This window comes from Chaetodon auriga, chromosome 11 (assembly GCF_051107435.1).
Source record: "Chaetodon auriga isolate fChaAug3 chromosome 11, fChaAug3.hap1, whole genome shotgun sequence".
Classification (NCBI taxonomy): domain Eukaryota; kingdom Metazoa; phylum Chordata; class Actinopteri; order Chaetodontiformes; family Chaetodontidae; genus Chaetodon; species Chaetodon auriga.
This window is the reverse complement of record NC_135084.1, coordinates 22,451,003-22,477,784: the sequence shown is the minus strand read 5'-3', so window position 1 is coordinate 22,477,784 and position 26,782 is coordinate 22,451,003. Positions and strand designations below refer to the sequence as shown.

Genomic DNA, 26,782 nt, shown 5'->3' with positions numbered 1-26,782 from the left:
TTAACCTGGCCTCGTCAGAAACCACATCGCACGTTGCGCAAATCCATTGGCAGTCAAAGTTGCGTCACATGAAAACAGCTTCCTCATTGGCTGCCATCCTCCTGTAACGTTCCCATTCGCCCCTTCCAGGAATGGCACTGTAGTGTAAAATATCTTCAAACTAATCACCTTTTTTAACTTCTCTAATGTGTACGCTGTCGTGATTTTTATTCGGCTCTATCGAAAGGAAGCGGAAGCGGAGTTTTCGGGTGAAAACCCGTTAAAAACTGAAACCCAGCGCGCGCTCCCCGCTGCCTCCTCCGCGGGATTTGCTGTGGTCCTTCAGACCCGCAGGACCAGGCCGACCCCATCGACTTTTCTTCCGCCAGCATCCTGCAGTCACACAGTAAGAAAACGGCTTTAAATATGAAAACAGTCACCTCGTCTCCTGACATTATCCTGTCTCTAATGCGAGGGGTTTTTCGGGTCGTATCTTGTAGTTATTGCGAAACTACTGCGCAACCCAACGGTTTTAACATAAATTTATCGGAAACGGTCGTCTTCTCTCGTGTGGTGTTCACGGTACCACCGTTGATTTGACTTGTCTGCGTTCCTCAAAGCTGTTCCCCGAGGGAAGCGCTAATATTTATTGTTTCTTAAGTCGACAACACACCGCCTCCCTCCGTCCACCCCCCCATCAGTCATTCATTTCCGCAGCCTCGAGTCTCTGAAGTTCCCCGTTAGGCAGGTCTTGCGTACGGACAGACCACCGTGCGTCTCCTCGGTTAATAATTGACGGCATGTTTATAGACAGTGCGAGCGGACAGGTGTGAAAAGGGGCCCAGAATCGCTGACTGTCTGGCTATAAGGTAATAAAAATGAAAGCCGTGGGCGAGGCGAAAGAAAAAAAAACCATGACCAGAGGTTGAGGATTTGTGACGTGGTTTACAGTATTGGGGCTGGAAAAATGAGAGGCAGGCACCACAAGCAATAAAAAGATCCTGCTAGATACGATCCAGCTTCATGTCCACGGACGACGTCTGGCTGCCGTCCAGAGAGATAAGTGTGAGCGGACACATGTGTCCTTGTTTCTGCTCTTTTACGTCCTCCGGAGCCTCACTTGTGAATGGACTTAAGAGGTTGTGGACGTCTGAATGAAGGACCAACTGGCTTTTAGGATACCTCAAGGAAACTTTTTTTTATTTATGTACGGGATGTATGTTCGGTGAATGCTCTCTGGGAAATTTAAGTTGAAGCTCTGTTTTTGGATTTATTTTATGATATTTGGCCGCATGTATTGTTGAAGTGGTCGCTACCTGGCAGCTGAAACATGGCACTTTATCTAGGTAAGTAGAGATGTGGAGGGTCTGCGCTACTATGAACCAATCAGGGGATTTAAAGGACCATACCTGCTGTGTTTTTTTACGTTGCATTTGATAAACCATCCACATTAGTGCCAAACATTTTAGTTTTTTCTGTGCAGATGTGTTTTCATGGTTGGTTTTCGTTCCTTTCAGAAGAGACTTGAAGCTCACGTACTGACTGATCCATCACATGTGATCACTGTGATTGGTTTTATTTCTTTTCTTACATTATCCTTCGCGTTACCACTTGGCCACTATCCCTGCCGACTACACGCTGTATCCCTTGAATGCATCAGAGAAGTGTGGTGAAGTGTGAATTATGAAATGTGGCCCTTCCAATCCGTACATGAACGCACCATATGGACCTGATTAATTCAATTCAGGTATTTGTGACTGATTCTGATCAGTCTACAGCTGAATGAAGTCCTGCGTGGACCTTTTAAAAGGCAGTCAGGTGAAGTTCTGGTCAGGTTCTGCAGTTTATTTGCTGTTTGATCAGCTACACGTCTGTGTTTTTGTTTTTCTGTATTTCCTGTTTTGTTACACATCCCGTCTGTGCTGTCTGAGACGCAGCCAGCCATCAGCAGACTGCACATCACTGCCATGAATACAGCTTTCAGCCCTGTAGACAAACCAAATGTGCCAGTTAATGTGAGGATGACAGCTGATTTTTGGGCACAGTTTTTCTTAAATTCTCAGGTCTTCAGGACCCCTGAATAAAGTTTGCCTGCTGTCAGACTGACCAGCTAACTGGAGAAGTGTTAAGACGATCAGTCAAACAACTGAATGACTGATTTTGATGAATCAGTCAGTAATTAAAATGGATTGTGAGGCAAACATTGTGCAGCTTTCACAATCTCACAGTTATCACGACTTTGACACGTTATAGACTAAACAATGAATTGATGTAGTAAATCCATTAAGCAATAGATGAATGGTTCCAGCTTCTAAAGCGCTATCATGAATCTATTGAGCGTGGATCATCTAGACTTAACACACTCACAGCAGTTAGCTGGCAGCTGGTTTTTTGTGTCCTTGATGACACAAGTTAAAGGAAGGTATCATAAAATCTTAAGATATTAGAGCCTACTCTAATTAAATAATTAAAAGCTTAACCAGAGATTGCAAAAGGCAGAGACCACTGTGAATCCTTCCTGCTTCTCGCTGGTGTCAAGTTTTCATCAACAGTTTCCTGTTGCTATTTTTTTTGTCCGTGTGCCAGAAGCAGTGAATTATTCTGAAGTAAAGTTACTGCGGTTAGCTGCACTGCAAAGCAACGAGAAGAATGCCCACAGACAGACAGACTGACGTTTTATTTTAACTCATTATTTTAACATTTTAGACTATTTCCAATGGGTTAGGGTGTTTTCATCATGGTGCCCAGTCGTGAATAATTGATCCAGTATGTCATCACATCGTTTGTGTTAATATCGTTTTTTCATGTCATAACTTTTTTTTTTTTTTTTTTTTTAACTTTCGTTCTTTTGTGAACTTCACACTCCACAGAAAACCCAACAGGCTCAGCAGGTTCATGCAGCCACACTTTTGCGCTGTTTTGTCACACCCAAATCGTGGCATGTGACCTTTGATTGGTGCTCTCACCTGAATGAGTCACGCTGTACTTTGCTAGCAGGGAATGTGTTTGGCCAAAGCTAAACAGGCCAGTTGATAATAAAAAATGATTTGGCTTATGGTTGTTATTCAGACGTAATCGCACTCCTTCAGTCGTTTTGTCAAAGCTCGGTCACGTTGGCACAGCGGTGAGGGCTGCACAGCTCGGAAGTGTTTCACTTTCACATGGTTTGACATTTACATGTTTTGCTTTCGCTTCCTTTATTTTTTATTGTAGTCCGTACTGATATCAATGTTTCATGATATTGACAATTTATTAATTGCTAACATCTGTTTGGGGTTTTCTCCAGTTTTGAGGCTTATATGTGTTTTAAAACCACTTCTGACATTCACTCTTCATCTCCATCAGGCCGATCGAAAACTTCATGAAAGTTTCATCAGATCTTCGTTTAGCACTTCATCAAGGTGGCAGTGATTCAGTTAGAGCTGCAGCTAATATTAATTTTCATTATTGTTTAATATGTTGAATGTTTTATTGATTTGTTGATTAATTGTTTTGGCCCTTTAGGAAACAATGAAAAAGACAGTATCACAGAGCACAAGCTGATGCCATCTGTTGACGTGTTTCATCAACACAAAGCCAAAAAACATTCAATTTATACTCATGCTTGAAAAACTAATCGATTATAAAAATATTTGGCATCTTGAGTTGAATGGAATAATTGATCAGACTTTGCACCTCTGGATTCAGTGTCCTGTTGAAGTTTAGGACTTTTCTGCCCCCTTCAGCAATCCAACATCCAAAAATGTACTTTTATAACTTTATTCGTTAGCAGACGACGCTACGACAGATGGTTTGAGTTAATTAAACGAGCAACCGTCGAGGTAAGAAGCAGCTTTTAGGGTCCAGATGATGTTGGTGTAAAACTTTGTCTCCCATCTTCCACCGTCTTGCCCGTCCAGCTCTGAGTAAAGGAGTGGCCAAAGAAGGGATGGCTGAGTTCCAGGAAATGATGCGGCAGCAGCTGGAGAGCTCCATGCACGCTGAGCTGGAGAAACTGCTGGACACCACCGCAGACGCGGAGAAAGAGGTACGCTCGTGTGCTCCCGCCCTCCGTCTCCCTCCCTCCCTCTGTTTCTCTCCGACCAGCTGGTTGCGATTAAAGGGTGGTGGGGTCACTCACAAACACTGGGAAAACACAAAAGTGACACATACTGTAGCACGGTGCCAAAGAGGGTTCCACCTACACGCAGACAGACACACACAAACGTGAAGTGTACGTCATAAAGCTGCAGTAGGAGGGGTTTTTCAGCAAACATGCAGACTGAATTACAATAAGCTGCGTCATTAGAGACCTCCAGCCCAACTGGGACTCCGTAGATTTGCTGTCGGCCCCAAATGAATTCTGGTGTTGGGAGTGGAAGCCGCTCAGTCCACAGCGGCAAAATAATGAACTATCTGAGAGTAAAATCCAAAGCAGGTCTTAAACAGCAGCAGGAAAGCTCGACCGACCATCATTTAATATGTTTTCTGTTTGGATTTCCTTTGGGCGTCTGTACACACACACCTACAAACACACAGGGATCGGCGGAGCCTCTTTCAGACGTAAACCAGGCGCTCGATGACAAAAGACACAGCGATGCTCAGACAAAACGGTCAGTCAACACAGGCGTGCCCATTGCTTCACACACACTCTCACTCGAGGGTGTTCATGGAAGAAGCTTTTGTAGATTCAGTAAGAACGAACAGTCCCCGTGCACATCGCTGCGGAGCGCACACACATTCTCAGTCACAAACTGGTTGAAGTGGGCAGGTTTCCAGTGTGAATAGATGGAGTGAGACTGAAGCAGACCAGTGACAGACCACTTCCATGGTTATTTATTTCGCCTACCCTCCAGGAATAAACTCTTTTTTTGTTTTCAACGCACATTTGAAGTCAATTATTTACATTTTTCAACATTTCAAATGTCTTTTCACTGTTAGAATTATCTTTTCTCTCTTTCTATTTTAAATCTTATTTTGCACAAGGGTATTAAAACCCAGAAAAAAGCATGAAGTTATGGAGATGAGGGTTTCTAAATAAATCATTTAAGTTGTTTAAAATCATCTCATGTTTCTGCTCTTACTGCATGATGATCTGATAGCTACAGTAGGCTGTAAACCACATCATGAAATCTGTTTAAACAGGCAACAGCAGTACTTGGAAATGATTATTGTCCCAGGTGAACAAAGCAGCTTTTGTAATTATTGATGGCATACTCATAATCAAATATGCCAGCTGAAGTGTAGCAGAGCTTGTTCAGCAGCTTCACATTTACCCAGTGTATTCATGTCATGGTATAATTTCTTGCTCAGTAAACATTCATGTTTCACTGCAGCGACTCCTTCAGCAAGCACAGGTTTAACCTCACTGTGTAACTGCAGGTAATCAAACCCACATTTTACATTTGAGGCTTTCAGCTGGTTGTTTTGTCATTTATGGCTTCCCGTAAGTGCAGCTATGGAAGTTTCACTTCCTCGATTATCGGCTCCATTATAAGAAACTTTGAGCAAGGAGTAATAAAGTACAACAAAAGGAATATAAGATAAGAGTCAGAACCACAGCGGAATCACTGACGGCAAGAATGTCGTCAATTTATCCAGATTTTTAAGAGTGAAAGATGTCACAGTGTAAGCTGTGGAGAAACCTGGTGGATGATCGGCTCTCTGAGAAGAAATGAGTACATTTTTCATCCGTCCGGGCAGATGAATCAGGACTGTGGCTGATGTTCAGATGTTCAGAGGAAATCTGTGTGTTTTTCAGATGTCCAGGAAAGACTTTGAGGGCTTCAAGACTCTTTTCCACAGATTTCTGCAGGTGAAGGGTCCGTCGGTGGAGTGGATCAAGATACAGAGACCTCCAGAGGACTCGGTGAGTCTGGTTCCTTTGTCGAGGCCTTTCTGTGCCTCTGCGTGTTTCTCTGCATGAGCTCGTAAAATATCAAGTAAAATGTGAAATATTTCGGTGTGTGTTGCGCAGACACAGAGGGATTAAGTAAAGCACACACGCCGTCTTTTGTTTTGTCTTTTCATGAGAACGCTGAGCCTGAAAGCCATCAGGGATACCCGAGTGAACACGGCTTGGATTCTAACCAGTGCTGCTGATTTCTCACTTGATAGCATCCACGCAGACACCGCGTCTCTTTGTGAAGTGTCGGCAAAAAAAACAAAAAAAAACAATGATCTGTTGATCTTTACAAATCAAGACTTGATAGTCTAACGGTGACACAGCTGTCAGAGCTGAAAATAACCTGTAAGCAAGGAGCTGTGATGGTGGAGGCATGTTACTACACATACACGTGAGGTGAGGAAATCAGATCCAGATCGTCCAGTTTGAGTGAGAAGTGTTGAAATTTGTCACATGATCAAAACACTGCGCTCATACCACAGACACATTTTTACAGCCTGTTGGACCTGGAATGAGGGCTTTTGATTGGTCAGCGTAGTGTGTTTGGCTGGATGATGAGTTTAAATGTTTTTTTGGGATGAAACTGCACTTTGTTGCCGGAGATCACACCTCTCACTTACACTGGCTGCATCTTGAACACTTCTGAACGAGATGTAGAGCTTCAGAGAATCACTTTTCACAGGAATTATTGTTATGTAAGTTGAGACTATTTGCGTCACCAATGCACACCGTCAGATTTGACCTTTGAACACCTTTTATTTGAACATATTCACCATCACGACTCTCCTTGTCTTTGTCTTTGGCGGGCACGGATGTGTCGCATCAAGCGGGTTCAAACTCAACATGAAAGCAGCCATATGCAGCTTTTCACCTTGAACCAGTGGTGTGTTTTTGGTCCCAGGCTCGGATGATCAAACTCCCATCCCAGCACCTGTCACTCATCACGATGAGCTGTCACGAAGCAGCACTGGTTACATGCAAACAGGGGATTGGAGCTGGTACAGAATGGATGGTCCAGAGTAATATCCCGTTTATTGAATAAAGTCTCACGCTTTGTGCTTACGGAAACACAGCTTCAGACAGGACTGGACTCCACAGAAGCACATATGAGCCAATACTGGTGTAAATTCGAGCCCCTTTATGACAGATCAGTTGAGTTCATATTATAATGTGTCATAACTGTTAGTTGCCACTCCTATATTTAACCTTTTCAAATGTGGATAATTAGAGTTTGAATAGTAGTCCAGAGATTCCTGCCAGGCGTCTGTAATTGTAATTGTTTGGTCAGCTTAAGGATTTAAGTTACCTTCTACCATTTAAGTAAGTAAGTATAACTATTGCATAAGACAGTGATATTATGTAAGAGTGATGTCACTTTTTTCAACTGGTGGCTCCTTCCTTTCTGCTTGAAAATCATCTTTTTATCATTATGGCCTGTCGGCTATTTGACTCGTGTTTCTGGGCTTTGCTCGACCCAGACAAATAAAACAGTAAATCATTCGTCTGTTTTACTGATGTACAGTCATGAGGTTCAGGAGTATTTTGGTGACACAGCAAAGCGAAATCCCCAGTGATGTGGACAGAAGGGTCTGAAGTTTTTCTTTCACTTATCAAGGTGTGTCGGTCTAATATAAGCGCAGCAAGTGGGTGGATAAGATGTACTATCAGCGAGCCAGACGTGAATTGTATAGCAGAACGGCAGTTTAACCAGTTTGAGGCTCAGAAGCGGACGTGGAATTCGCAGCTATTTCCTTCCACACTTGGATTAGATAACTTGCTTCAGGATGCTGCAGTCGGTAAAGTACAACTCCTCCTTGTGTTCTTAAAATATGCACCACTAAACACGCCTAGACCACAGGCCTCGATGGTGACAGCACCTTCTGAGTTGCATGACAGATGGGACATGTCTATAGCTCCTTGTGTCCTGTTGGTTCCGTCCCAGTGTGGAATATTGCTGGAGTGGACAAAATGTTTGTAATTAATACGTTTGATGGCAAGAGCGCGGCGGTAACAGCAGAGCCATCAATGATGTCGACGTTATCTGGAGGATCTTATCAGCGGCACAGTGCAGTACACACTGTGCTCTCCCGAACACCCAGAGCCATAGAGAGTTAGTTTACACGACAATAAACTCAAAGGCAGATCATTAAAGCATGACACATTTGATGCATTAATCGAACAACGGTGATCATAAAGCGATATCAGTGTTTTATACTCCGTGTGTCACCTCAGACACTTCAGAGAAAGAACTGGATCCACAAGATCACACCAGCCCAAGATCATCTTTCCGGAATTCAAGTTATGTGTTTGTGGTTAAACTACACTTGTTTTACATTGATTAGCGTCTTCAGAGGAACTGCTGGCAGCTACAGGTGTGATTTAGGTGTGACGACGGCGAGAGAAGCTGCTTTAATATCAATCATACCAGAGCTGGAGAGTATTTCCTCACATGTTTTCTTTCTACTCCCGACTGACTTCAGCAGGAGTCCTACCACAAAATACGTTCATTGATCTGATTGGTTGAAATTAGCCAGCGATGGACAGAGAATTCATCCAATCTCCTGCTAAGAATTTCTTGACCTTTTCCAAACAGCTTCAACGGACGGCTTCAGGTTGTCACTTTGGGTGTTTAAAAAACGATGTTAGCAACAGTCCTTAAAGACATCTGCCGCTGTGAGTGTCAGGTGAACTGTCTTTACAGTGCTTCACTTAGATGATCCAGCAGTCATTACGTACAGTCGACCTCTGTAGACTATACACAGACTGTCCACTGTCCTCCTGGCAGTAAACACAAACCACAGGAGTGTAAGTTTCCTTTTGATGGCGCTGCGGCTCAACCTCTCACAAAGTGCCAGGTCATCAGTTCTTCTTTGAGTCGGTGGTGCAGGATTTCCTTGTTCTCCTCTTCTGAAAAAGCACATTTTGTAGGTCTTCCTTAGTTTTCAGTCACCAGGGATGCTTTCGGTGCTCCCGTTCGGTTTCCTGAACACTGGGTTTCCGTGTTTCGTGTGAACTTCAAAGCACAAGATACAAAGGTTTAACCGAGTAAAGAAACGGCCAACTTATCTGATTCGCTTTGATCCCGAGGGAGGATCTTTAAAGTCTGAACTCAGTGTTTTCTGTCAGTCAAAGCGTCGAGCGTCAGAGGCAGCACAGTGAGTAAATGGAGCAGCAGAAGTACACGAGTGTTGGTTTGCACGCTGAATTTCAAACCCTGAGAAAGTTCTTGCTTTTCCTTCAGTCGGCTGTGACTTCGTGTTGAACTCAGCTGAACAGCATCGTGTCCGTGATGTGAGGCTCTGACGTCTCGTGCATGTGGCCTTAGTTAAATGTTTCACGAATTACTAACTGGGAAAAAAATGGTCACATCGACAGAGACGACAAAACAAAAATGTATAAACCAGATGCGAGTATTTATTTTGAACCCACTGTGTGTAAATCAGCTCTGCATCCTTGTTTACTGCCTCGCCACCACAGCGGTCTGCTCTGTTTGTGAAAGAGGAGTGGGTTTATCCTTTGTGCCAGTCTGTTTTGTTGTGGTGCACAGAGTGACTCACAAGACAAGTGAAAACACTGTAGATGTGAATTGTTCTGGGTTAAGATCAGATTTCAGACATGTTGAGGCAAAACATCTCGAAGTGGCAAAGCATGAATTTCAGCTGTGATGCAGCTCTTTGGAGATATGAACTGAATATCAGGTTCAGATCGAACTTTGATGGAAAGCTCTTGTCGTGCAGCGTAGATATGATGCACGTTGTTTTCATCTGGATCAGACTCCACACCAGCTTGCATGAATTAGTTTCACCATCCTGTGATTTGATATTCACATGCAGCAGTTTTGCATCCTGTCATTAAATGCCATGTGACACAGGTTCCCAAATGAAACCCATCAGGAGTTTATGGGCAGGACTTCTCTTCTGCTTTTCTATGCTGCGAAGGTCAAACTTACAGGAAAATGTCTCAACATGAGAGTGGCCTGATGCACCAGATCGGGCAGCTGCACTAAATGTGAAAGTGATAGTAGGTGACTGAAGCAGTTTGTCTGAGCCACTGGGTCAAAGCATGAAGTCAGTTACACAATCAGACTGACTGTTAATGTTTTACACAAAGCATCATAAATATGTGAAATGAAAGAGCTGCTGCTGCTGCTGCTGCATTGAGTCACTGCTGTCATTCTGTCAGTTGGCATCATTGGAACTTATCTTGGGTGACACTATGTAATAAAGAATTCATAAGATGCATTTAATGGCTCATTAGCTTCTGCTTTATAGATCAATTATAAGGCATTAAAGGTGCAATGTGCGAGACATGGCTGGAATTTTGATTTAAAACAATCAACAGAGTGTGAAGAAGTCCTACTTCTGACGGCATGTCAGAGACGTCCGCTGAAGTTAGCATGCTAACCAGCTAGCCCCGACCACTTTCCCAAACAGTGCTCTTTTTAATGGCTCACAGCTGATCTGCAAAGCAATGAGCCTTTTATATAGAAAGCGATATCTTTATTCCAAAGATTTAAACATGAAATAAATCAGTTAATTTCCAGTGTGCCGCCGTTTTGGCTGCTGTAATCCTGTTGCATTCGATCTAAGTAGCTGTGAGAAGTGTAAACACGACATAAAAAAACATGAAACTGAATAAATAAAGCTGGTAAACAGAATTCTGGGTCTATAGAGACGAACTGTTTGCTAAAACACTTAAGTGTGCTCAATGAATTATCCGCTCTGACGTTTCCTGATATGATGTTCCTACCATCTGTTGAGGAATACAACCTTTGATCCAGGTTTCTCACAGGTCACAGGAATCTCACAGGTTCAGTTGGTTTCATGCCAGAGATGATGCTGTCTGGCATTTGTTGGCCACGTTGGTTTCCATCTCACTGAACACTGACAAAACTTCCTCAGTTGTTCGCTCAGTTCTGGACTCTTTCACCAAACACTCACAAACACAAAGCCTGATCTGTCTTTTCCTCTTCGGTCTGTGGCAACAGTAACCGCATCGCTCCCCAAATCTGAGCCGCCTCATTGGTTTGCACGAGGCCGAGGAGAAGGACGGAGAAGATTAAAGATGGAGAGAGGAGCTGGAAAAGATGAATGAATTGCGAAAGGAGGAGGCTTTTACGGTAAAATTGAGAGTTACATAAAGAGAGACGGAGGCAGAGAGAAGATTAGAGGTTTGGAGACAAGTATTGAAACAGGGAACGCTAAGTGAAATAGAAAATGACAGCGACACACAGTAATGAGATGGAGTGTGTGTGAGAGGACGGGAAGAGGGTAAAGAGGCAGCATTAAGCAGCATCCTGTCCCACAGAGCGAGAGGAAAGGAAACCAAAAACACGGCCTCTGGATGCACAGTCTCCCCCAACCATATTCATTATTCAGCAGCTGGTTCGTCTGTACGTCGGCTCTGACACAGATTGCTCACTCACTTCTCGTGGAGATGACAGGCTGACCTGCTGCAGGAGTAATTAATTGGTATATGTTTGGTGTTTTTCAAGTTGTGAAGTCGACACAGGCAGAAGGAGATGAAGGCCTCGCAACGGGCGCGTCTTCCTCAGTCACCAGATAATAGACTGTGATATTGTTTGCAAACACGATAATGAGCAGTGCCAAAAGCACGGAGACGCAGAGAAGGGATGTCTGGCACAACTTCACCTCCTCCCAAAGAGCATGCACTGCCCAAGTATGCCTAATGGTGTCTTTGTTATAACACAGTCGTCTCATGCTGATGACTCACGGTCCTCTCGTTCCATGATGGTGCGGTTCAGTTTCAGGTCAGTGCCTCCAATTCTAACTTTAACTTGACATGTTGAATGTGGTGTCGAGTCGTAACTAACACTGATTTCCCTGATTAGCCGGCGACCCTGCAAAATAAAGAATTCCCAGAGCTCAAAATAACATCTTCAGATGTCTTGTTGTGTCAGAGACATTCAGCTTCACATCACATACGACAAAGAAAAGCTGGTACTAGGACACTGCTCTTGATGGACACTAATCAAATGGTTGCAGATTAAGTTTCTGTTTCTGATCAATCAGCTTATCATTTCAGCTGTAATGTGGTCATGATTAAACAGTATAGAGTAGTCTGATGTCCCATTGGCGCGAATGGCTGCACAATAGATATCAAAAAACACAGAGTGAAAATCAAACCGGCTTCATTTCTTTGCAAAACATTTAGTTACGCACCAGAATCAACAATGGCAGGAATGTTGCTCTTCCGCCTGACGTGACACGATAAGTACGGTGGTAATGGGTAATCCATTCATCGAGGTGTGTGTTTGGGTGTGTGTGACTGATGCATATTTTAAAGACTTGGATCAGACTCAACCAGAGGGAGCACTGGATTTACCTGCACTGTAAGTTACAGTGAAGGCGTCGTGTCATTCGTGTAATGGAGACCTTCATGTTGTTAGAGATGTGTGCCTGCCCTAAACACTGCTGGCAGGAAAAGTTGCAGAACACTGCTGTGGCACACAGTGCTGTCACCTGATGGTGAAGGTGTAGCGGGTGTTGGTTGGGTGTTATCATATAGTGATAATGGCAGTATTCCAGCCTCTTGATGTAATGACATCACGCTGTTACTCACAGCAGCAACACGCGTGGCTGAAAGTGAAAGTTAGCAGTGCTGTGATGTTGATGTGCAGTGGTAGGTTTTTATTATCAAAGAAAAATGTGGAAAATCTTTGAAAGAAAGAAAAGCCAAACATGTTTTGTCATTCAAGTGCAAGTTTGAGGTCTGCAGAGATGTCTAAAGAACATTAAAGGCAGTTGGAAAATAGCCATGGGCGTACAAGACTGTATCATCTGCATAAAAACGGATTATATTACTAGATTAATGTAGATTTGAAGTAATAAGGCAAGCTCAGGAACTTGTGGTACCCTGTTTGCTCTTACGAGAGAGGCTGGACCATCAGTGCAGATTCCATGTGTTCTACTCTACGAGGGTTGTTCACAACATGTGCAGCTTCCAGTGCTCTTGGGTTCCAACAGCGTAGTTTGACTGCAGACATCTTCCCTCAAATACAGCTGTGCAAACCATATTTTAGTTGTATAACATTTTGCATCCCTCTGCCTTGTATTTATGTCACTCCAAAGCTGTAATCCATGGCTGGGTCCCTCTTCGCTCTAGAAGACATGTCCTGTGAGTGTCTCCCAGGTGCTCCCTCCTGCAGCTGGCAGCAGTTTGTCAGTCAGAGTGAACAGCAAAAACACTGTACAGCAGTCAGCATTGAAGCTGGTGGCTTCAGAAATAGAGTGAAGTGGTCTAAGAGTGTTTCCTGCAGGCCGCTGTGTTGTTAACTTTCACTGTTTGAAAGGAGGAAAGTAGCCCCATCTGTTCAGGCCATACAGGGAAATGAACATCTGTGAAGCTGTGGGGGTACAGGGGCAGGATGGGGATGTGACAGCACACACACACACACACACACACACACACACAGCCTTCCCCTTGTTTTTTTGCTTTCTTTTTTCATTTTCCAGGACCTGCAGGGATTTGCATTAGTCAACACTTACATGCATGTTGACAGTGAGTGTTTTCCTGCAACTCAGTCAACATGTTTTACAACTTTCCACCATGAAACATCTTTTGTCCTCCGTGAGGGAGCAGCAGCTGAGCGGAGGTTGTGTGTTGTGTTTGTAACCTCATGCCTCCGTGTGGTGTGAAGTGAGGGGGTGAGGAGGGGCTGTCGAGCCGGGGGAGGGGGGGTAAACACCAGAGGAGAGGCCGTCTGTTTCCATCAGGAGGTCTGCTGTGCGTCTGCTGTGACTGATTGGCGACTCTGTGCTTTTAGCAGGAAAGGACACAGGATGACTCCCGTGGCATGGTGGCAACACTGTCGCCTCACAGCAAGAAGGTCCCGGGTTCGATTCTCGCTGCGGTATCATGCCTTCGGTGCCTGCTGCTTGAGGAAAAAAGGGCCTTTCTGTGTGGAGTTTGCATGTTCTCCCCGTGTTCACCTGGGGTATCCTTAAAATATACCCCCACCTCACCACCTGACCAATGGTGACGGCGAGATGGGTCCCCGGGCGCCGGGCTGGCTGCCCACCGCTCCTGGTCTGGAGGGAGGGACGACCAGGATGGGTGAAATGCGGAGGACAACTTTCACCTCGTGTGCAGTGTTCCGTGCATGTGTGTGACAATAAAGGGGAATGTCCCCCCGATTCTTCTTCTTCTTAACCACACACACACACACACACACACACACACACCATCTGAGACACCGTTTTATTTTAAGAATGCAGGCAAACTCACACACAGCTTTGACTCTGACACACTCCCTCGCTCCCCAAGAACAAAAAGCTGGTGTAACATCTGGTTAGGATTTGCTGTCCCTGGATGACCCTGCGCATTGCTCGCAGTTTTTCAGAATTCCTCGCAAAGAACTAAATTCATTCAAGCTGCACTGAACTCCAGGAGAGACACAGCAGCAGTGGAAAGCAGTGCGTTAGCACTGAGAGCTGATCCTGCTGCCGTTTCACCTTCAGTTTGAGGATGACATTGCTTCCTGGTTCACAGACGTCTTATTGTTCAGACGGCCACGTCCTCCTTCGTATCGTCCCTTCACTCCTTCCTGCTCCGCGGGAGAGAATGAAGGAAGTCGATAAACGATGTGTGAATACGCTGATGTGAGAGCTGTAATATCGACCCGCTAATGTGGCCTCACACACACATGTTCACCTTACTTAAAGATTTTTGCTGCCTCGCCAACAGAAGTGCTGAAGACTGCATCTGACTCCAGCTGTGTTGTGTGTGAAATCATTATAATTATGATTATCTGCATCGTTCAGTCAAAAACATGCCTCAATATGTGTGATGTGTCTCTTTTGTTTTATGCAGCGTTGTCTTGTTTCAAAAAGCTCCTTGCAGGAAATTGAATAAACAATTTGTGTGTTTTTGTGTCAATTCAGCTGCTGAGCGATGAGCCCACACTCTTTTCCTTGGTGATACATTACAGGAATACATTTGTTTGCAACAAGCAGTAAAATCCAAGATAAAAAGCATCTGAATTGCCGTTGTTGATTTACAGATGTTCTCTTGGAGGTGCAGTCCAGAAAAGTCCTGAACACTTTGCACCCAAAGACGAATCAAACTGAAAGTGAAAAATGAAGGAACAATCAAGCTGACTGTGAAAGCGCTTTATCGGCTCCTCAGCTGCTCCTCTGACCCTGTGCTCGCCTCCCTCTCTCCTCCAGATCCAGCCCTACGATAAGATCGCTGCTCGGGGCCTGCCGGACAACGTGGCCGACAGCCTGAACAAACTGGTGGTGGTGAAGCTGAACGGGGGCCTGGGCACCAGCATGGGATGTAAGGGCCCCAAGAGCCTGATCAGTGTCCGCAACGAGAACACCTTCCTGGACCTCACTGTGCAGCAGATTGAGGTACAGAAATCAGCACACGATTTTAAGACCTCGGGAGACGGAGATTAGAAGAATTTCTTTGTAAGATGTGATTACCTCGAAGGTTCCTTGTTCAATAGCTGGAAAATAGAGACTGTAGTCAGTAAAAGACCGACAGAGGCAAAGAGTCATGTGACCTGCTGCCAGTCAGAAGGACCCGTAGAGACGTCTTCACTGGGCAGCTGTCTGCGCGCATTAAACTTTGCCACATGGATAATGGGCATCAAGTGCAGAATGAGGGCAAACTCTACTAATTTGCGAAACTTTATCGCCATGTTTGCGCTGTAATATCTTCTGCTCAGTTTATGAATCGGGCCTGGAGACGTGGCGAGTGATGTGCAGTTCATGGTGCTGTCAGCAGATCGTGTGCTCAGCCTCCATGTAGTGTAGAAACACAGCAGGTCTGCCAATGACAGACTCATGAGCTAAGTGGAAGATCTGCACTTTTTAACAGAGCAGAGCAGGCAGAAAAAAACCTTTTCACCTCATTGGTGAAAACACTAATTTCAGTCAGGCAGAAGAACAAAATAAACTGTTTACGCGTCTTGGTTCTGGAGGAAATGATGGATGAGCTCAGGCTGCTCTGACGCCTTTTGGGAGTTCCCGTTTCTTTCCTGTCATGAGACTTTCCTCCTCAGCCCGTAAATCCATCACTGGATAAAAGCTTTAATTTCACACTCTGTAAGTTTCTCCTTTCTCTCACAAGCGCCGCCCTCCTTTACGAACCACATTCACGCTGCGGCTCAGAGGAGCGTCCGCTAGGTGTTGCCTAACTCGAACATGTGGTTACCACGCCAGCGCACATGACGTGGCTGTGATGTCAGGACGGGTGAGGCAGGCGAGCAGGATGTGACATATTTTCTGATGTAATCCAGACGTCTGCCCTGCGTACCGCAGTGTTTGTCGCTCTGATGTCGTGGTGTTTTTAAGCCCATCACAGCACAGGAGCTTTTCTTTATTAGCCACAGCTGGAACAGTTCAGAAGAACATATCAGAGGATTGAGGAGGATGCACATGCCTCCTCCTCCTCTGCCTCTCTCTCCACGATGCTGCGTGCGTATCACCTCCAGGCACAAGCCTCTGTTACTTCATGTGTGCGAGGTGCCGGGGGAGAGACATGAAGGTCTTTTGAAAGGAGTTCAGTGTGATATCTGGGGGGAGTCGTAGTGAAAGAGGATCTGTTGGCGTGCAGGCGGGCAGGTCCGCCGGGTTGGCAGGGAAACAGAGGAGGCTGTGTGCCGGAGGAGACGAGTGCGTGTGCGTGTGTGTGAACATACGTGTGGAAAGGACATGTACAATAAATAAAAAAAACGTCTTCCCGACATCAGCCGTGCCTCTGGTCCTTTGATTCAATTATGCTGGTTCAGTCACGAATGAAGAAAACCGTCAGCACAGCTTCACGAGCAGCGCTTTGGAGTGGGGCTCAAGTTTTGGGAGTTGTCGAGTCGACGATGCCAGAGTCTTGGTGTGTGTCGTATTGTGTAATTGAGTTTATATAGGAGATGTGTGCCTGCTTTGTGTTTGTGTGTTTCATAACGGCCTCATGGGACGCGTCCTCCCCCCGCACACTGCTCTCCATTCTGTGCTCAGGTCTGCTCAGATTACCTCCCGGCTGAATCGGCCTATTTAGAAAAGAGTGAAAATGGATCCCATACACGCACCTTCTCATAAACGGGGCTCCTGTGTGAGAACGCCCCTCGCAGCCCCGGTACAGCCACGCTCGATTGGACAGAACTCAGGCTTGCTGGAATGGCGCCACCTGGCTGCTGAAGATCTACTGCCTTCACCTGAGTGACTCCTGTTGCTGCGGCTGCTCGGTTTGGAAAGTTGAGTATAAAAGCGTTCTGTTCAAAGGTGGCGGTCGCAGTCTGACATGCCGGTCTTTGGTCAGGATGTCTTAAACCTACAGACCTTTTTTTTAAGATCATCTGTCAACATTAAGACATTTTTTTTACCGAGTTACAAAAGCACTTTACACTGTGTTACTACAGGACCGAAGCTACAAATCAGGACACTGAATCCTAAGTTTTTTCAGGGAACGTTGGTACTGTGAGGACTTTTTAATTTGCCTATTGTGAGTATTTTTCAGGCTGCTTTCAGTATTTGCAGACTCAGCTGATTAGTCAGTTATTGGATTAGTTGATTCTGATAATCAATCAGTTGCTTTTTAAGCAAAAATACTGAAATCTTACTCCAGGAAATGTGATGTCAATGATTCAAGGATGGTTATACCACCAATCTCCATCTCTACTACGACTGTCAGATGAAGGCAAAAGCGTATAAAATTTTTTTTTTGGTTTTATTTTGTGCCGTTTGACCCGGCCCAGTGCTCTGCAGCTCTCTGAAAACATGTTTGTTGGCGTGAAGGCGTTAACATCCTGAAGTGCTGCGACGGGTCCACAGAAGGTGTGATGAAGTCATGCACAGTCACGCACTCGTCTAGCTGATGAGAGGTCACCGCTCGCTTGCTTTGAGCGGACGGTGTCTGGGTTTATTAATGACAAAAATATGTCAACTCTTTAACAGCTTCGTCACGTCAGCCTCTCCCCGCTGATTCATATCCTGTTTCTCATTTTCCTCCTCCGCTCACTTTAATTTTCTCTTATCTGGGTAAAGAAATTGCCTCCATCTCTCCCCAGGTATTACTCTCCTCCTCTACATTCATTCTAATCACACAATCAAGTTACAGAAATTTTGTCACGACCCGTCTCCTGGGCTGTTGTTCTCGTTAGTATTCATTACATGTTGTAATGATGAAGAGTCAGCTGACGTCACCCCTCTAACAAAACCAGCTGCTTTAACCGTTAACACACTTAAACCAGCACATATACTGTACATACACATGCACACACACACCTGCACGCACAAATGTTGAGTGCTATGCATCGACTCCTCTCTTCCAGTGTTCACTATGATCCATACAAAGCTCTACTCGTCCTGTGTTCCTCATAGTAACACATCCTGAGCATTAGCAGTGGCGCAGCAGTCATGTGCTACAAATGACCCTATCTGATCACATGATGGTCAGCCTCTTATCAAAACCTGCCTGTCCACCATCTTTAGGACTGATATTAAAAATATATTTATGGAACTTTTACAAAACTTTGGCATAAACGTTCATTGAAACTTTGACCTTGTGTTTGCCTTTTGAACGTCCCGCAGCACCTGAACAAGACTTACAACACAGACGTGCCCCTGGTCCTCATGAACTCCTTCAACACCGACGAAGACACGAAGAAGATCCTGCAGAAGTACACACACCACCCGGTCAAGATACACACCTTTAACCAGAGCAGGTGAGAAAACATGCTCAGTGGATGGCAGCGCAAACATGTGTGACACTGATCCGGCTCGTTGTTCCGTCACACCAGATATTAATCTGCAAGGAGAAAACGTGTGCTACGTTACACAAAAGTCAGCATCAGCATTGGCCATTACTCTTATCAGTCAGCAGTGTTTAACCCAGAAACAGCTGTTTTCAGTATCTGAGCAGCCAGCGGGCATCGCCTGCTGTAGCTGTAAGAGCTTTTTTTAAAAACAATAAAACATTCATTTTAGTGTTTATTTCTGTTTTACTTTACTTATTTTATTGTTTTTATTGTTGTACAGCACTTTGTTTCAGCTGTGGCTGTTTTTTAAAGTGCTATATAAATAAAGTTGAGTTGAGTTGAGTTGAGTAAGAAACAGCCTCGTCCGGACAGGAAATGTCATGTAATGTATGAAGAAAGACATTAAGATTTGATGCCTGGGTGTCTCCAATTTGTCAGTCAAGTGGAACTTGATTTTTACTGTCTGCCTTGAATTATTTAGAGTACTTGTATGTTATGTGTGCAGTACAAAGGGCAGCGGTGGTGGTGGTGGGGGGGGGGGCTGAAGCTCAAGACTTTACTGTCAGCACGGAGAAAGTGGTTGAATGTTGAAATGTCAATCAGTGGAAGAACAAAGAGAAGTCTGTGGTCGAGGTCGTGAGAGTAATTCATAAAAGGCGAATTAAAGCCAGTATCTGGTGTTCCACTTGATGAGGGAAAGCAATTAGCTTTTTATCCACCAGACAAATCCCAAAACCGTCCGGCCCCTTTCATTATGTGTCAGCCAAACAAAGCTCCCAGGCTACAAACGGACAGAACAAATAAACTCATTCAAAGGTCTAAAACTGAGCCTGTTTTTCATCTTATTTCTGTGTTTTACAGGCAAAAAATTCAGATCATTTCAAATCCAGCTAAGTGCAGCTGTTAAAGCCTGCTGTTTCCTTGTATCCAGAATAAAACAGCTGAAAATGGATAAAAAAAAGAAAGATGTGATAAGATGAAAATAATTTAGGACAAGCAGTAGATGAGAACAGAGTAAAAAACATCCCTGTCCTGTAACTCTGCACTGCCATGTGATACGTGTGTAATATGATTCTGGAGTCTTTGATAAGATCTACGCTCGTTTTCCTGTGTCCTCTGCAAAGAACGACGGATCCTTCTGAAGCAGAAAAACTGGATCCAAGAGTCCTGGAAAAGCAAGTGTGGACATAACAAAATGTTCTCAGGCTTTGGTGCGAGGTGACATAAAATCCACGAGCTCGTACCCAAAGCTCTGGTCTCAAACGTCTTCCCTGGAATTAGACCTCCTTTAAAAAAGCCTCCTCTCACCTGACCAGCTCATCTGCGCGCTGAAATATCCTCAAACTGCCAGAAACACAGCCAGCTCCCACTCAGCGCTGCTCCTCCACGAGGTTCGCTAACTCAACCTGACGCAGATCCTTCTTAGAAACCTTTGATCAGTTTAATGCCGAGCGCGATGAAGGCTCGGACTCTTTGGCTTGTTGCCTCATCTGCCTTCTTGGAAACACTTGAAAACTTTACTTCCTGACGTTGCCGTTTGAAGTCCTGCTGTGATATGAAAAGAAGAGATTTCCACTGCACCTGGTGCGCTGCTTTTTGACAAAGTTTCCACGGCTTTCCCTCAGACGTGAAGCGTTTTCTGTCTGTGCTGTTTGTCTGCTGAGCGCATGCAGTCTGAGGTTTACAGCGCTGCAGCGGGCGGCTGAGAGATAAGACCTTAAACATGCCAACAGAAAGAGGGAAAACAGTTCATCTGGTGTCATCAAACACAAAAAAGGACACTTTAATGTCGTATTTATTATCAGGGTTGCTCAGTATTAAAGATTTCATGACGTCGTGGCCTTTCAGACATGAAGAACTTGGATTAGATTCTGTTTGCTCTAATTTCTTTTTGTACTTCAGCAGTAGATCAAATAATTACATGAAAAATTATTTCTTAACTCCACAGCTCTATGGAGAAATGGAGCTCATTGTTTGAATTCAGGCTCAGCTCTGATTTGCATCATTTTCGCAGCTGTTTTCAGTGAGACAACGCCAAAAAAAAACCCACTGCACACTACCTGCCGGCCACCAAACGGCAGACAGACCAAGTTAGCGACTAGCTGGTGAATTTAAGGTGGAGCTTTGAATCAGTTTTGAGTCCAATCAGGAGTTGGAGGAGACCAAATTCAGAGCTATGAGCAGAGTGAACGTTGGACTCAGCTCAGTAAATGCTACTGTTGCCTGATTTGCTAACATGTTTTCCATAACAAGCGTTCAAGGTGATAAAATGTCAGTGCTGTGTTTGCAGCTTGTTGCACTGCCCCCAAGTGGCCAAAATGAATAAATGCAGGTTTTAAATTTGGGTTCAGTCCTTTCTAGACCCACGTGTGGATTAAATTCAGCTCCATCACTCCACGCTTTGATGATGCAGAGTTATGGTGCAGCTGAGTGTTTGTTTGTGAGCCAATAATCTCAAAAAGTGAAGTTAAAACAAAGAAAATCACGATGGCTGGTCTCATCGTGGACTTTCCTCTGTCCAGATACCCTCGCATCAACAAAGAGTCCCTCCTCCCCGTGCCCACAAACCAGAGCATGAACGGCCAGAACGCCGAAGGCTGGTACCCTCCGGGCCACGGTGACATTTACGCCAGCTTCTACAACTCGGGCCTGCTGGACCAGCTGATCGCGCAGGGGAAGGAGTACATCTTTGTGTCCAACATCGACAACCTGGGAGCCACCGTCGACCTCCACATCCTGCACCACCTGGTCAGCCAGCCCAACGGCAAGCGCTGCGAGTTCGTCATGGAGGTGACGGACAAGACGCGAGCCGACGTGAAGGTACGTGGAGCCGAGCTTTGAAGTCAAGCATTCACACACACACACACACACACACACACACACATCGATCGTGGTGTAAAATGGCGGACTGTGCTTTTCAGGGTGGAACGCTGATCCAGTACGACGGGAAGCTGCGTCTGCTGGAGATCGCCCAGGTCCCCAAGGCTCATGTAGACGAATTCAAATCCGTTTCGAAGTTCAAGATCTTCAACACCAACAACCTGTGGGTCTCTCTGGCTGCCATCAAGAGGCTGCAGGAGCAGAAGGCGATGGACCTGGAGATCATAGTCAACCCCAAGGTGAGTGAGGAAGGCACGGAAAGGGAAGTCACAGACTCATGAGGCCACATCACGTCAGAACAGATCAGATGTTTGCGTTATTGAGCCGCTGCTCAGGTTGACGGTTATGTGTAAATCCAAAGGACGAGTTGTGAAAGAATCTGACGGTTAATCAGTGAGTGAAAAACACGAAAATCAGCTGAACGAGATAGAGGTTTGATGAATCTGTCTGTCTCTGGAACCGTCCTCATGTCCCGCCGTATCCGTCACTCACATTTATGATCTAAATTGTCCTCATTTTACTTTTAGGGACAGTAGTTTTCCTCCGACAAGTGTAATTTTTTAAGCTGAGATGAAGGAGTTTCTGAGGTGCAGTCAGGTTTACCGTCGAGTCAGATGAGCCGCGATGATTACTGAAGGATTTTAGTCGCAGATTAAGACTGTAGACATAATTACCCAAAATCTTCCTTTGTTCATTCTCACAGACATTACTCAGTCAAATCTGAACATGTAGACATGATTCACATGTTTCAGATTCAGGGGGACTTACACACTTACCTCCAGCGTCCTGATTGAATCCACATCCTTAAATCCACTTAGAAAACACAGAAAACTGCAGTTTTTACGTTTTCTTCAGCATCAAAGTAATCCGGCGACAGTTCTCTGTACAGCTGAAGGTACATTGCAAACAGGAAGGATTCGTGGTGAATTCAGCGTACAGCATACTGAATTCGGAGTGGAAGGACTCATAAATGTCCTGGTAATAACCCGCTGTCTGCTCATCCATGTGTGAGGGGCCGAGTCACAGCAGGAGGCCTGAGTGTGCAAAAAGATGCTCGCGTGAAACAATTCACTGTCAATAACCAGCCAGGCTCAGAGTAACATCATCTGTCAGCTCTTACACGTCCGTCCTGCGGCGGCGGCAGAACGCGCAGCTGTGAACAGCCGAGCGGAGAGATGTCTGCAGCGCTCTCCTCCACAGAGACCCCCACCTCTGAATATTTCATACCTCGCTGAAAAGAAAAATCCAAGCGTTTTAAAGCCGTCCCGCTCGGCTCCACTCCTCCAGCCGTTTGTTGTCACGTGAGCTTTTTTGCACACAAAGGGGAGAAAAGAAGATGCAGCTTTCTGGCCGCCTCTCCGGGGACTCGTCTGTCCTACTTGGACTCCGGTTGAAGCTGTTTGTGTTTGTGTGGGACGATGAGGAGGGACAGATTTTAACGTCAGAGGCCTCCTCTGCCTCGCTGTCCTCTTTGCTGACTCAGCTTGTTTATCCAGCGCTCGCATTTGCACACGGTTCATTTTCACACGTTTCTTTTTCAAAGTCGAGCTGCGTGAATGAACGTGAAGGAGAAGTTTGAGCGAATGCTTCATCAGTCGGCTTTAATCTCTGTGGATTGGCACCATTTGCTCAAGCGTACATTTAAGGCTCCTGCTGAAAGCAGCGCAGCAAACAGATCTGCACTGATGTGACTCACAGTGCGCCTGCCTCATGCAAATCCACAACCAGTGTAATAAATTCACTGCCAAACCCCAGCAGCCTCATTCCTGATTATTGCCTTTTTTGGGGCCTAAGGGTCTCATTTTCCAGCCCGAGGCTTCAGAAGTGCACACTGTGACACAGCAAGTGTTATGTAAGCGGTGATAACTGTGCAGAGCTGTGTCGCTTTACATAAGTGTGCGGTCCCACCGAGGTGAGAGTGCGGCACAAAGCCTGCAGAGCAGCTCGTTCCTGTTGTACAGAACTTCAGCTGCATGCATAGAAAAACTGCGTGCACGCGTGCTTCTGAGAGGCACTAAAAGCGTCCACGAACAGGTGAGTGGTACACTGGAGTCACTCCTCCCTAACAGCCAACACGCCTCCTCTCTCCGTTTGCTCATCAGACGCTCGACGGCGGCCTGAACGTCCTGCAGCTGGAGACGGCGGTGGGCGCCGCCATCAAATGCTTCGACAACGCGCTGGGCATCAACGTACCTCGCAGCCGCTTCCTGCCCGTCAAGACCACGTCGGACCTGCTGCTGGTCATGTCCAACCTGTACAGCCTGGACGCCGGCTCGCTCACCATGAGCCCCAAGAGAGAGTTCCCAACAACGCCGCACGTCAAGCTGGGCAGCGTCTTCACCAAGGTAAAAAACACCTGCTGCTGTCAGAGTTTATTCTGGTGACGACCTCAGACAGTGTCTTAGATAAAGACTTCAAGGTTACAGAATCAGACGCTGACGCAATTTGGTCTCGTTGAATAATCTTAACTCGAGCCGAGATGATCTAAACTCAAGCTCGTTTGCAAACTTCCTCTTCCTCTGTGCTCAGGTTCAGGAGTACTTGACCCGCTTCGAGAGCATCCCCGACATGCTGGAGCTCGACCACCTGACCGTGTCCGGAGACGTCACCTTCGGGAAGAACGTGTCACTCAAGGTAACTTAACCAGAGACGGACAGAGGACTGGAACAGTGTACTCAAGTCAAAGTACAACTTGTGTAACAGTGAGCGTAGATAAAAGAGCGACGTCACTAGAATTGACCAGAAAAGAGGACAAAGCTCAGACGATTAAACAAGATGGCTGACGGTCAGTGAAAAGGGACGTTTTGACGCTTTAACAGCAGCAACAGCAGTTTATTTTGGGAACAGTAAAGCAGGATCTGCTTTAGGGTGTGGACGTTCCAGCTGGACCCAGCATGCACGGCGCTGTGGGTGTGTTTGATTTGAGTGTCCTGTCGTGCTCGCCGGGTGGTGCATTTAACCAGCGTTTCACAGCTTCAACCAAAACTCGTAAGGTTGCGATCTTCACTGTGAACCGGCTGCTTTCTGAGGTTCATCAGGACTTTTTCATGTGACTCAAAGTAAAATGAGTGATTTCTAAAAATACTCTGAAAAAATACACAAAATGACTTTGATACACTGAGGAGAGTAGACGTAACCCCCCCGCCCCCCCACCCCCCACCCCCCGTGTCACAGTCGGTGGCAGTGATTGGCTCTGCCGGCGGGTGGCTGTCATTGATTTATGGCTTTAATTAAATCCTGCGTCCAGAGTGTCTTCCTGCTGTCCTCTGTGTCTCCGATGACAAACAACAACTAAACTCATCGCTCTTCCTCCTTCCAGGGCACCGTCATCATCATCGCCAACCACGGAGATCGGATTGATATTCCGGCCGGCTCCATGCTGGAAAACAAAATCGTATCTGGCAACCTCCGCATCATGGACCACTAACGCCTTTTCCACCCCCCACCCCCCCTTCCCCCCCTCACCCCAATCATGTGACCTAGTGATTTTGATCCCCATCATGTGACCTGTGTGTCAGGTTGTGAAAGGAAGTGGCTTCTCCCTGAAGGGTGTGTGTGGCTGCACAGCGCAGTGCTGGGAGACACTGCCCTCTACAGGCTGTGTAAGATGGGAAATAAACGTTTAATAATTTTAATAATGAGCTACTCAAAGCTTCACCGTAATGATCTCTACCCATGATCGAGAGGAAGACGACAAATCACACTTTATTTTTTATTCTTTTTCAACTCTTGGCCAGAAAATCAAAGCTGCCAAAGCTGATGGGGAACAACAGTTTAATGTTAATTTCTGGGATACTAATGAGGCGATACGTCAAAGAACAAACAGGATTTCATGGTCGTCTTCATCCTCAGTGCGCTCTTCAGCACTGCTGATGCAGCCGCAGCGTGCACTTCCACAGAGCGCTGAAGTCAAATGAATTAAGAACATGGTTAAATTACTTCTAATTGATTTGTACCTGAGACATGTTTTCCTCTCTGGACTGACTGTGCCTCCGATGATCCGCTGAGGATTGTCGAGTGTAGCCAGACAGATTTGGAAATGTCTCATTGGGAATTCTTCTGTTTAAACCTTCATTCACTGATTTTAGTTTTTGTTTTATTGTAATTTTGGCCACTTGGGGGCAACAAACTGTGAACACAACATCGACATAACACTTTCTTTCAGTCGATCTGGTGAATCTGGTATCAAAACGTTGCCTGTTTGCTCATCCAGCAGACAGAACAACGTTATCAGTAACGTGGAGCCTCGTCTGGAGACCAGAAGTCCGATATTCGTGCTCCTTTTAGCTCCTGAGGGAAAGATACCAGCGAACAGCTGAATGCTCCACAGCTACTCGCTAACTTTTAGCGCCCCGTGACTCAAACGTCCACTGAAGAGACAAAAACATCAGATCTGTGAGTCTCGTTCTCCAAATTAACACATTAAACAGACAGAAATGCTGCAGCTCCAGACTCCACGCTGATAATCAGAGAATCGTGGATGGAAACAAGCATTTATTCAGATTTTCTGTGTTTGGTGCTCTGCAGGCAGCTGATTGTCACACTGATGAGAGCGGTTACCTTGTGACTTTGAAATCCCCCCAAAATCAGCTGAAAGATGCTTAAAGTTGCAGAGCTGCACAGTCACAGTGAGTCTCTGCAGAGTCTTTGACTTTCACACAGACGATCTGGTTTTTAGAATCATGCAGAAATCCATCCCGACATGAAGTCTGTGCTCAGAAATAAAAGCGTCCTCCGGATGTGTTTACACCTCCAGCGTCCGGACGAAGCTCGTCTGGCCTCCTGGAGTTTGTGCCATAGAGGAGAAAGGGACACGTGTCCACGTCTTGCCTGAAGCACCTCCGTCTCTGCCTGTTCAGAGCTTTCCTGGCTGAAGACTGATCCAAATCCAGGCGCGATCACGACGCCATGACTGACGCGACGTCAGTTTAACACGAAGGCCTTTATTTGTGACGTAACGATGAAAAATATCGACAATGTTGTGCTTTATTGTTCTGTTTTTACTCCCGTCTGTCTGCTCACATTCTGACCTTAATGTTGTGTCAAAGATCTCTGTCAGATCCATCGTATCATTCAACATCAACTCTCCACACACGAAGCCAGACAGGAAGCGCCGCACTTCCTGCAGCGCTGGTTTGCACACACGCATTCAGACGCTTTTTAAGACACAAAGTTTCAGCGTGGGAATACTTGAGATGGGTCCGCCGCACGCGGGCCTGAAGCCTGAAAGCAATAAGTGTTGATCTGTGAAGGTGATGAGGTCTCAGCCCGGAACAGCTCTGCCTCCTCAGAGCTGAATAAAGTGCAATATGAAGTAA

The 26,782-nt window shown here is 45.7% G+C and overlaps 1 protein-coding gene across 2 annotated transcripts; it reads left to right on the top strand.

The window, feature by feature from the left end:
- The first annotated feature begins 105 nt into the window (after nt 1-105).
- Nucleotides 106-26,782, top strand: ugp2b (UDP-glucose pyrophosphorylase 2b). 2 transcript variants are annotated; one of them, XM_076742470.1, is made up of 10 exons: nt 106-385; nt 3,879-4,006; nt 5,720-5,827; nt 15,052-15,237; nt 18,418-18,551; nt 21,107-21,404; nt 21,506-21,703; nt 23,567-23,809; nt 23,994-24,098; nt 24,784-26,782. In XM_076742470.1, the coding sequence occupies exons 2-10, from the start codon at nt 3,908-3,910 to the stop codon at nt 24,889-24,891; spliced, it is 1,479 nt and encodes a 492-aa protein (XP_076598585.1). In that variant the 5' UTR covers nt 106-385; nt 3,879-3,907; the 3' UTR covers nt 24,892-26,782. The 2 variants fall into 2 exon arrangements, with proteins under 2 accessions (XP_076598585.1, XP_076598584.1); XM_076742469.1 differs by lacking the exon at nt 106-385 and adding an exon at nt 1,163-1,325.

Coding starts and splice junctions, on each gene's coding strand:
- ugp2b (XM_076742469.1), top strand. Junction 4,007..5,719: donor CCGCAGACGCGGAGAAAGAG/GTACGCTCGTGT, acceptor TGTGTTTTTCAG/ATGTCCAGGAAAGACTTTGA. Junction 21,405..21,505: donor AGACGCGAGCCGACGTGAAG/GTACGTGGAGCC, acceptor TGTGCTTTTCAG/GGTGGAACGCTGATCCAGTA.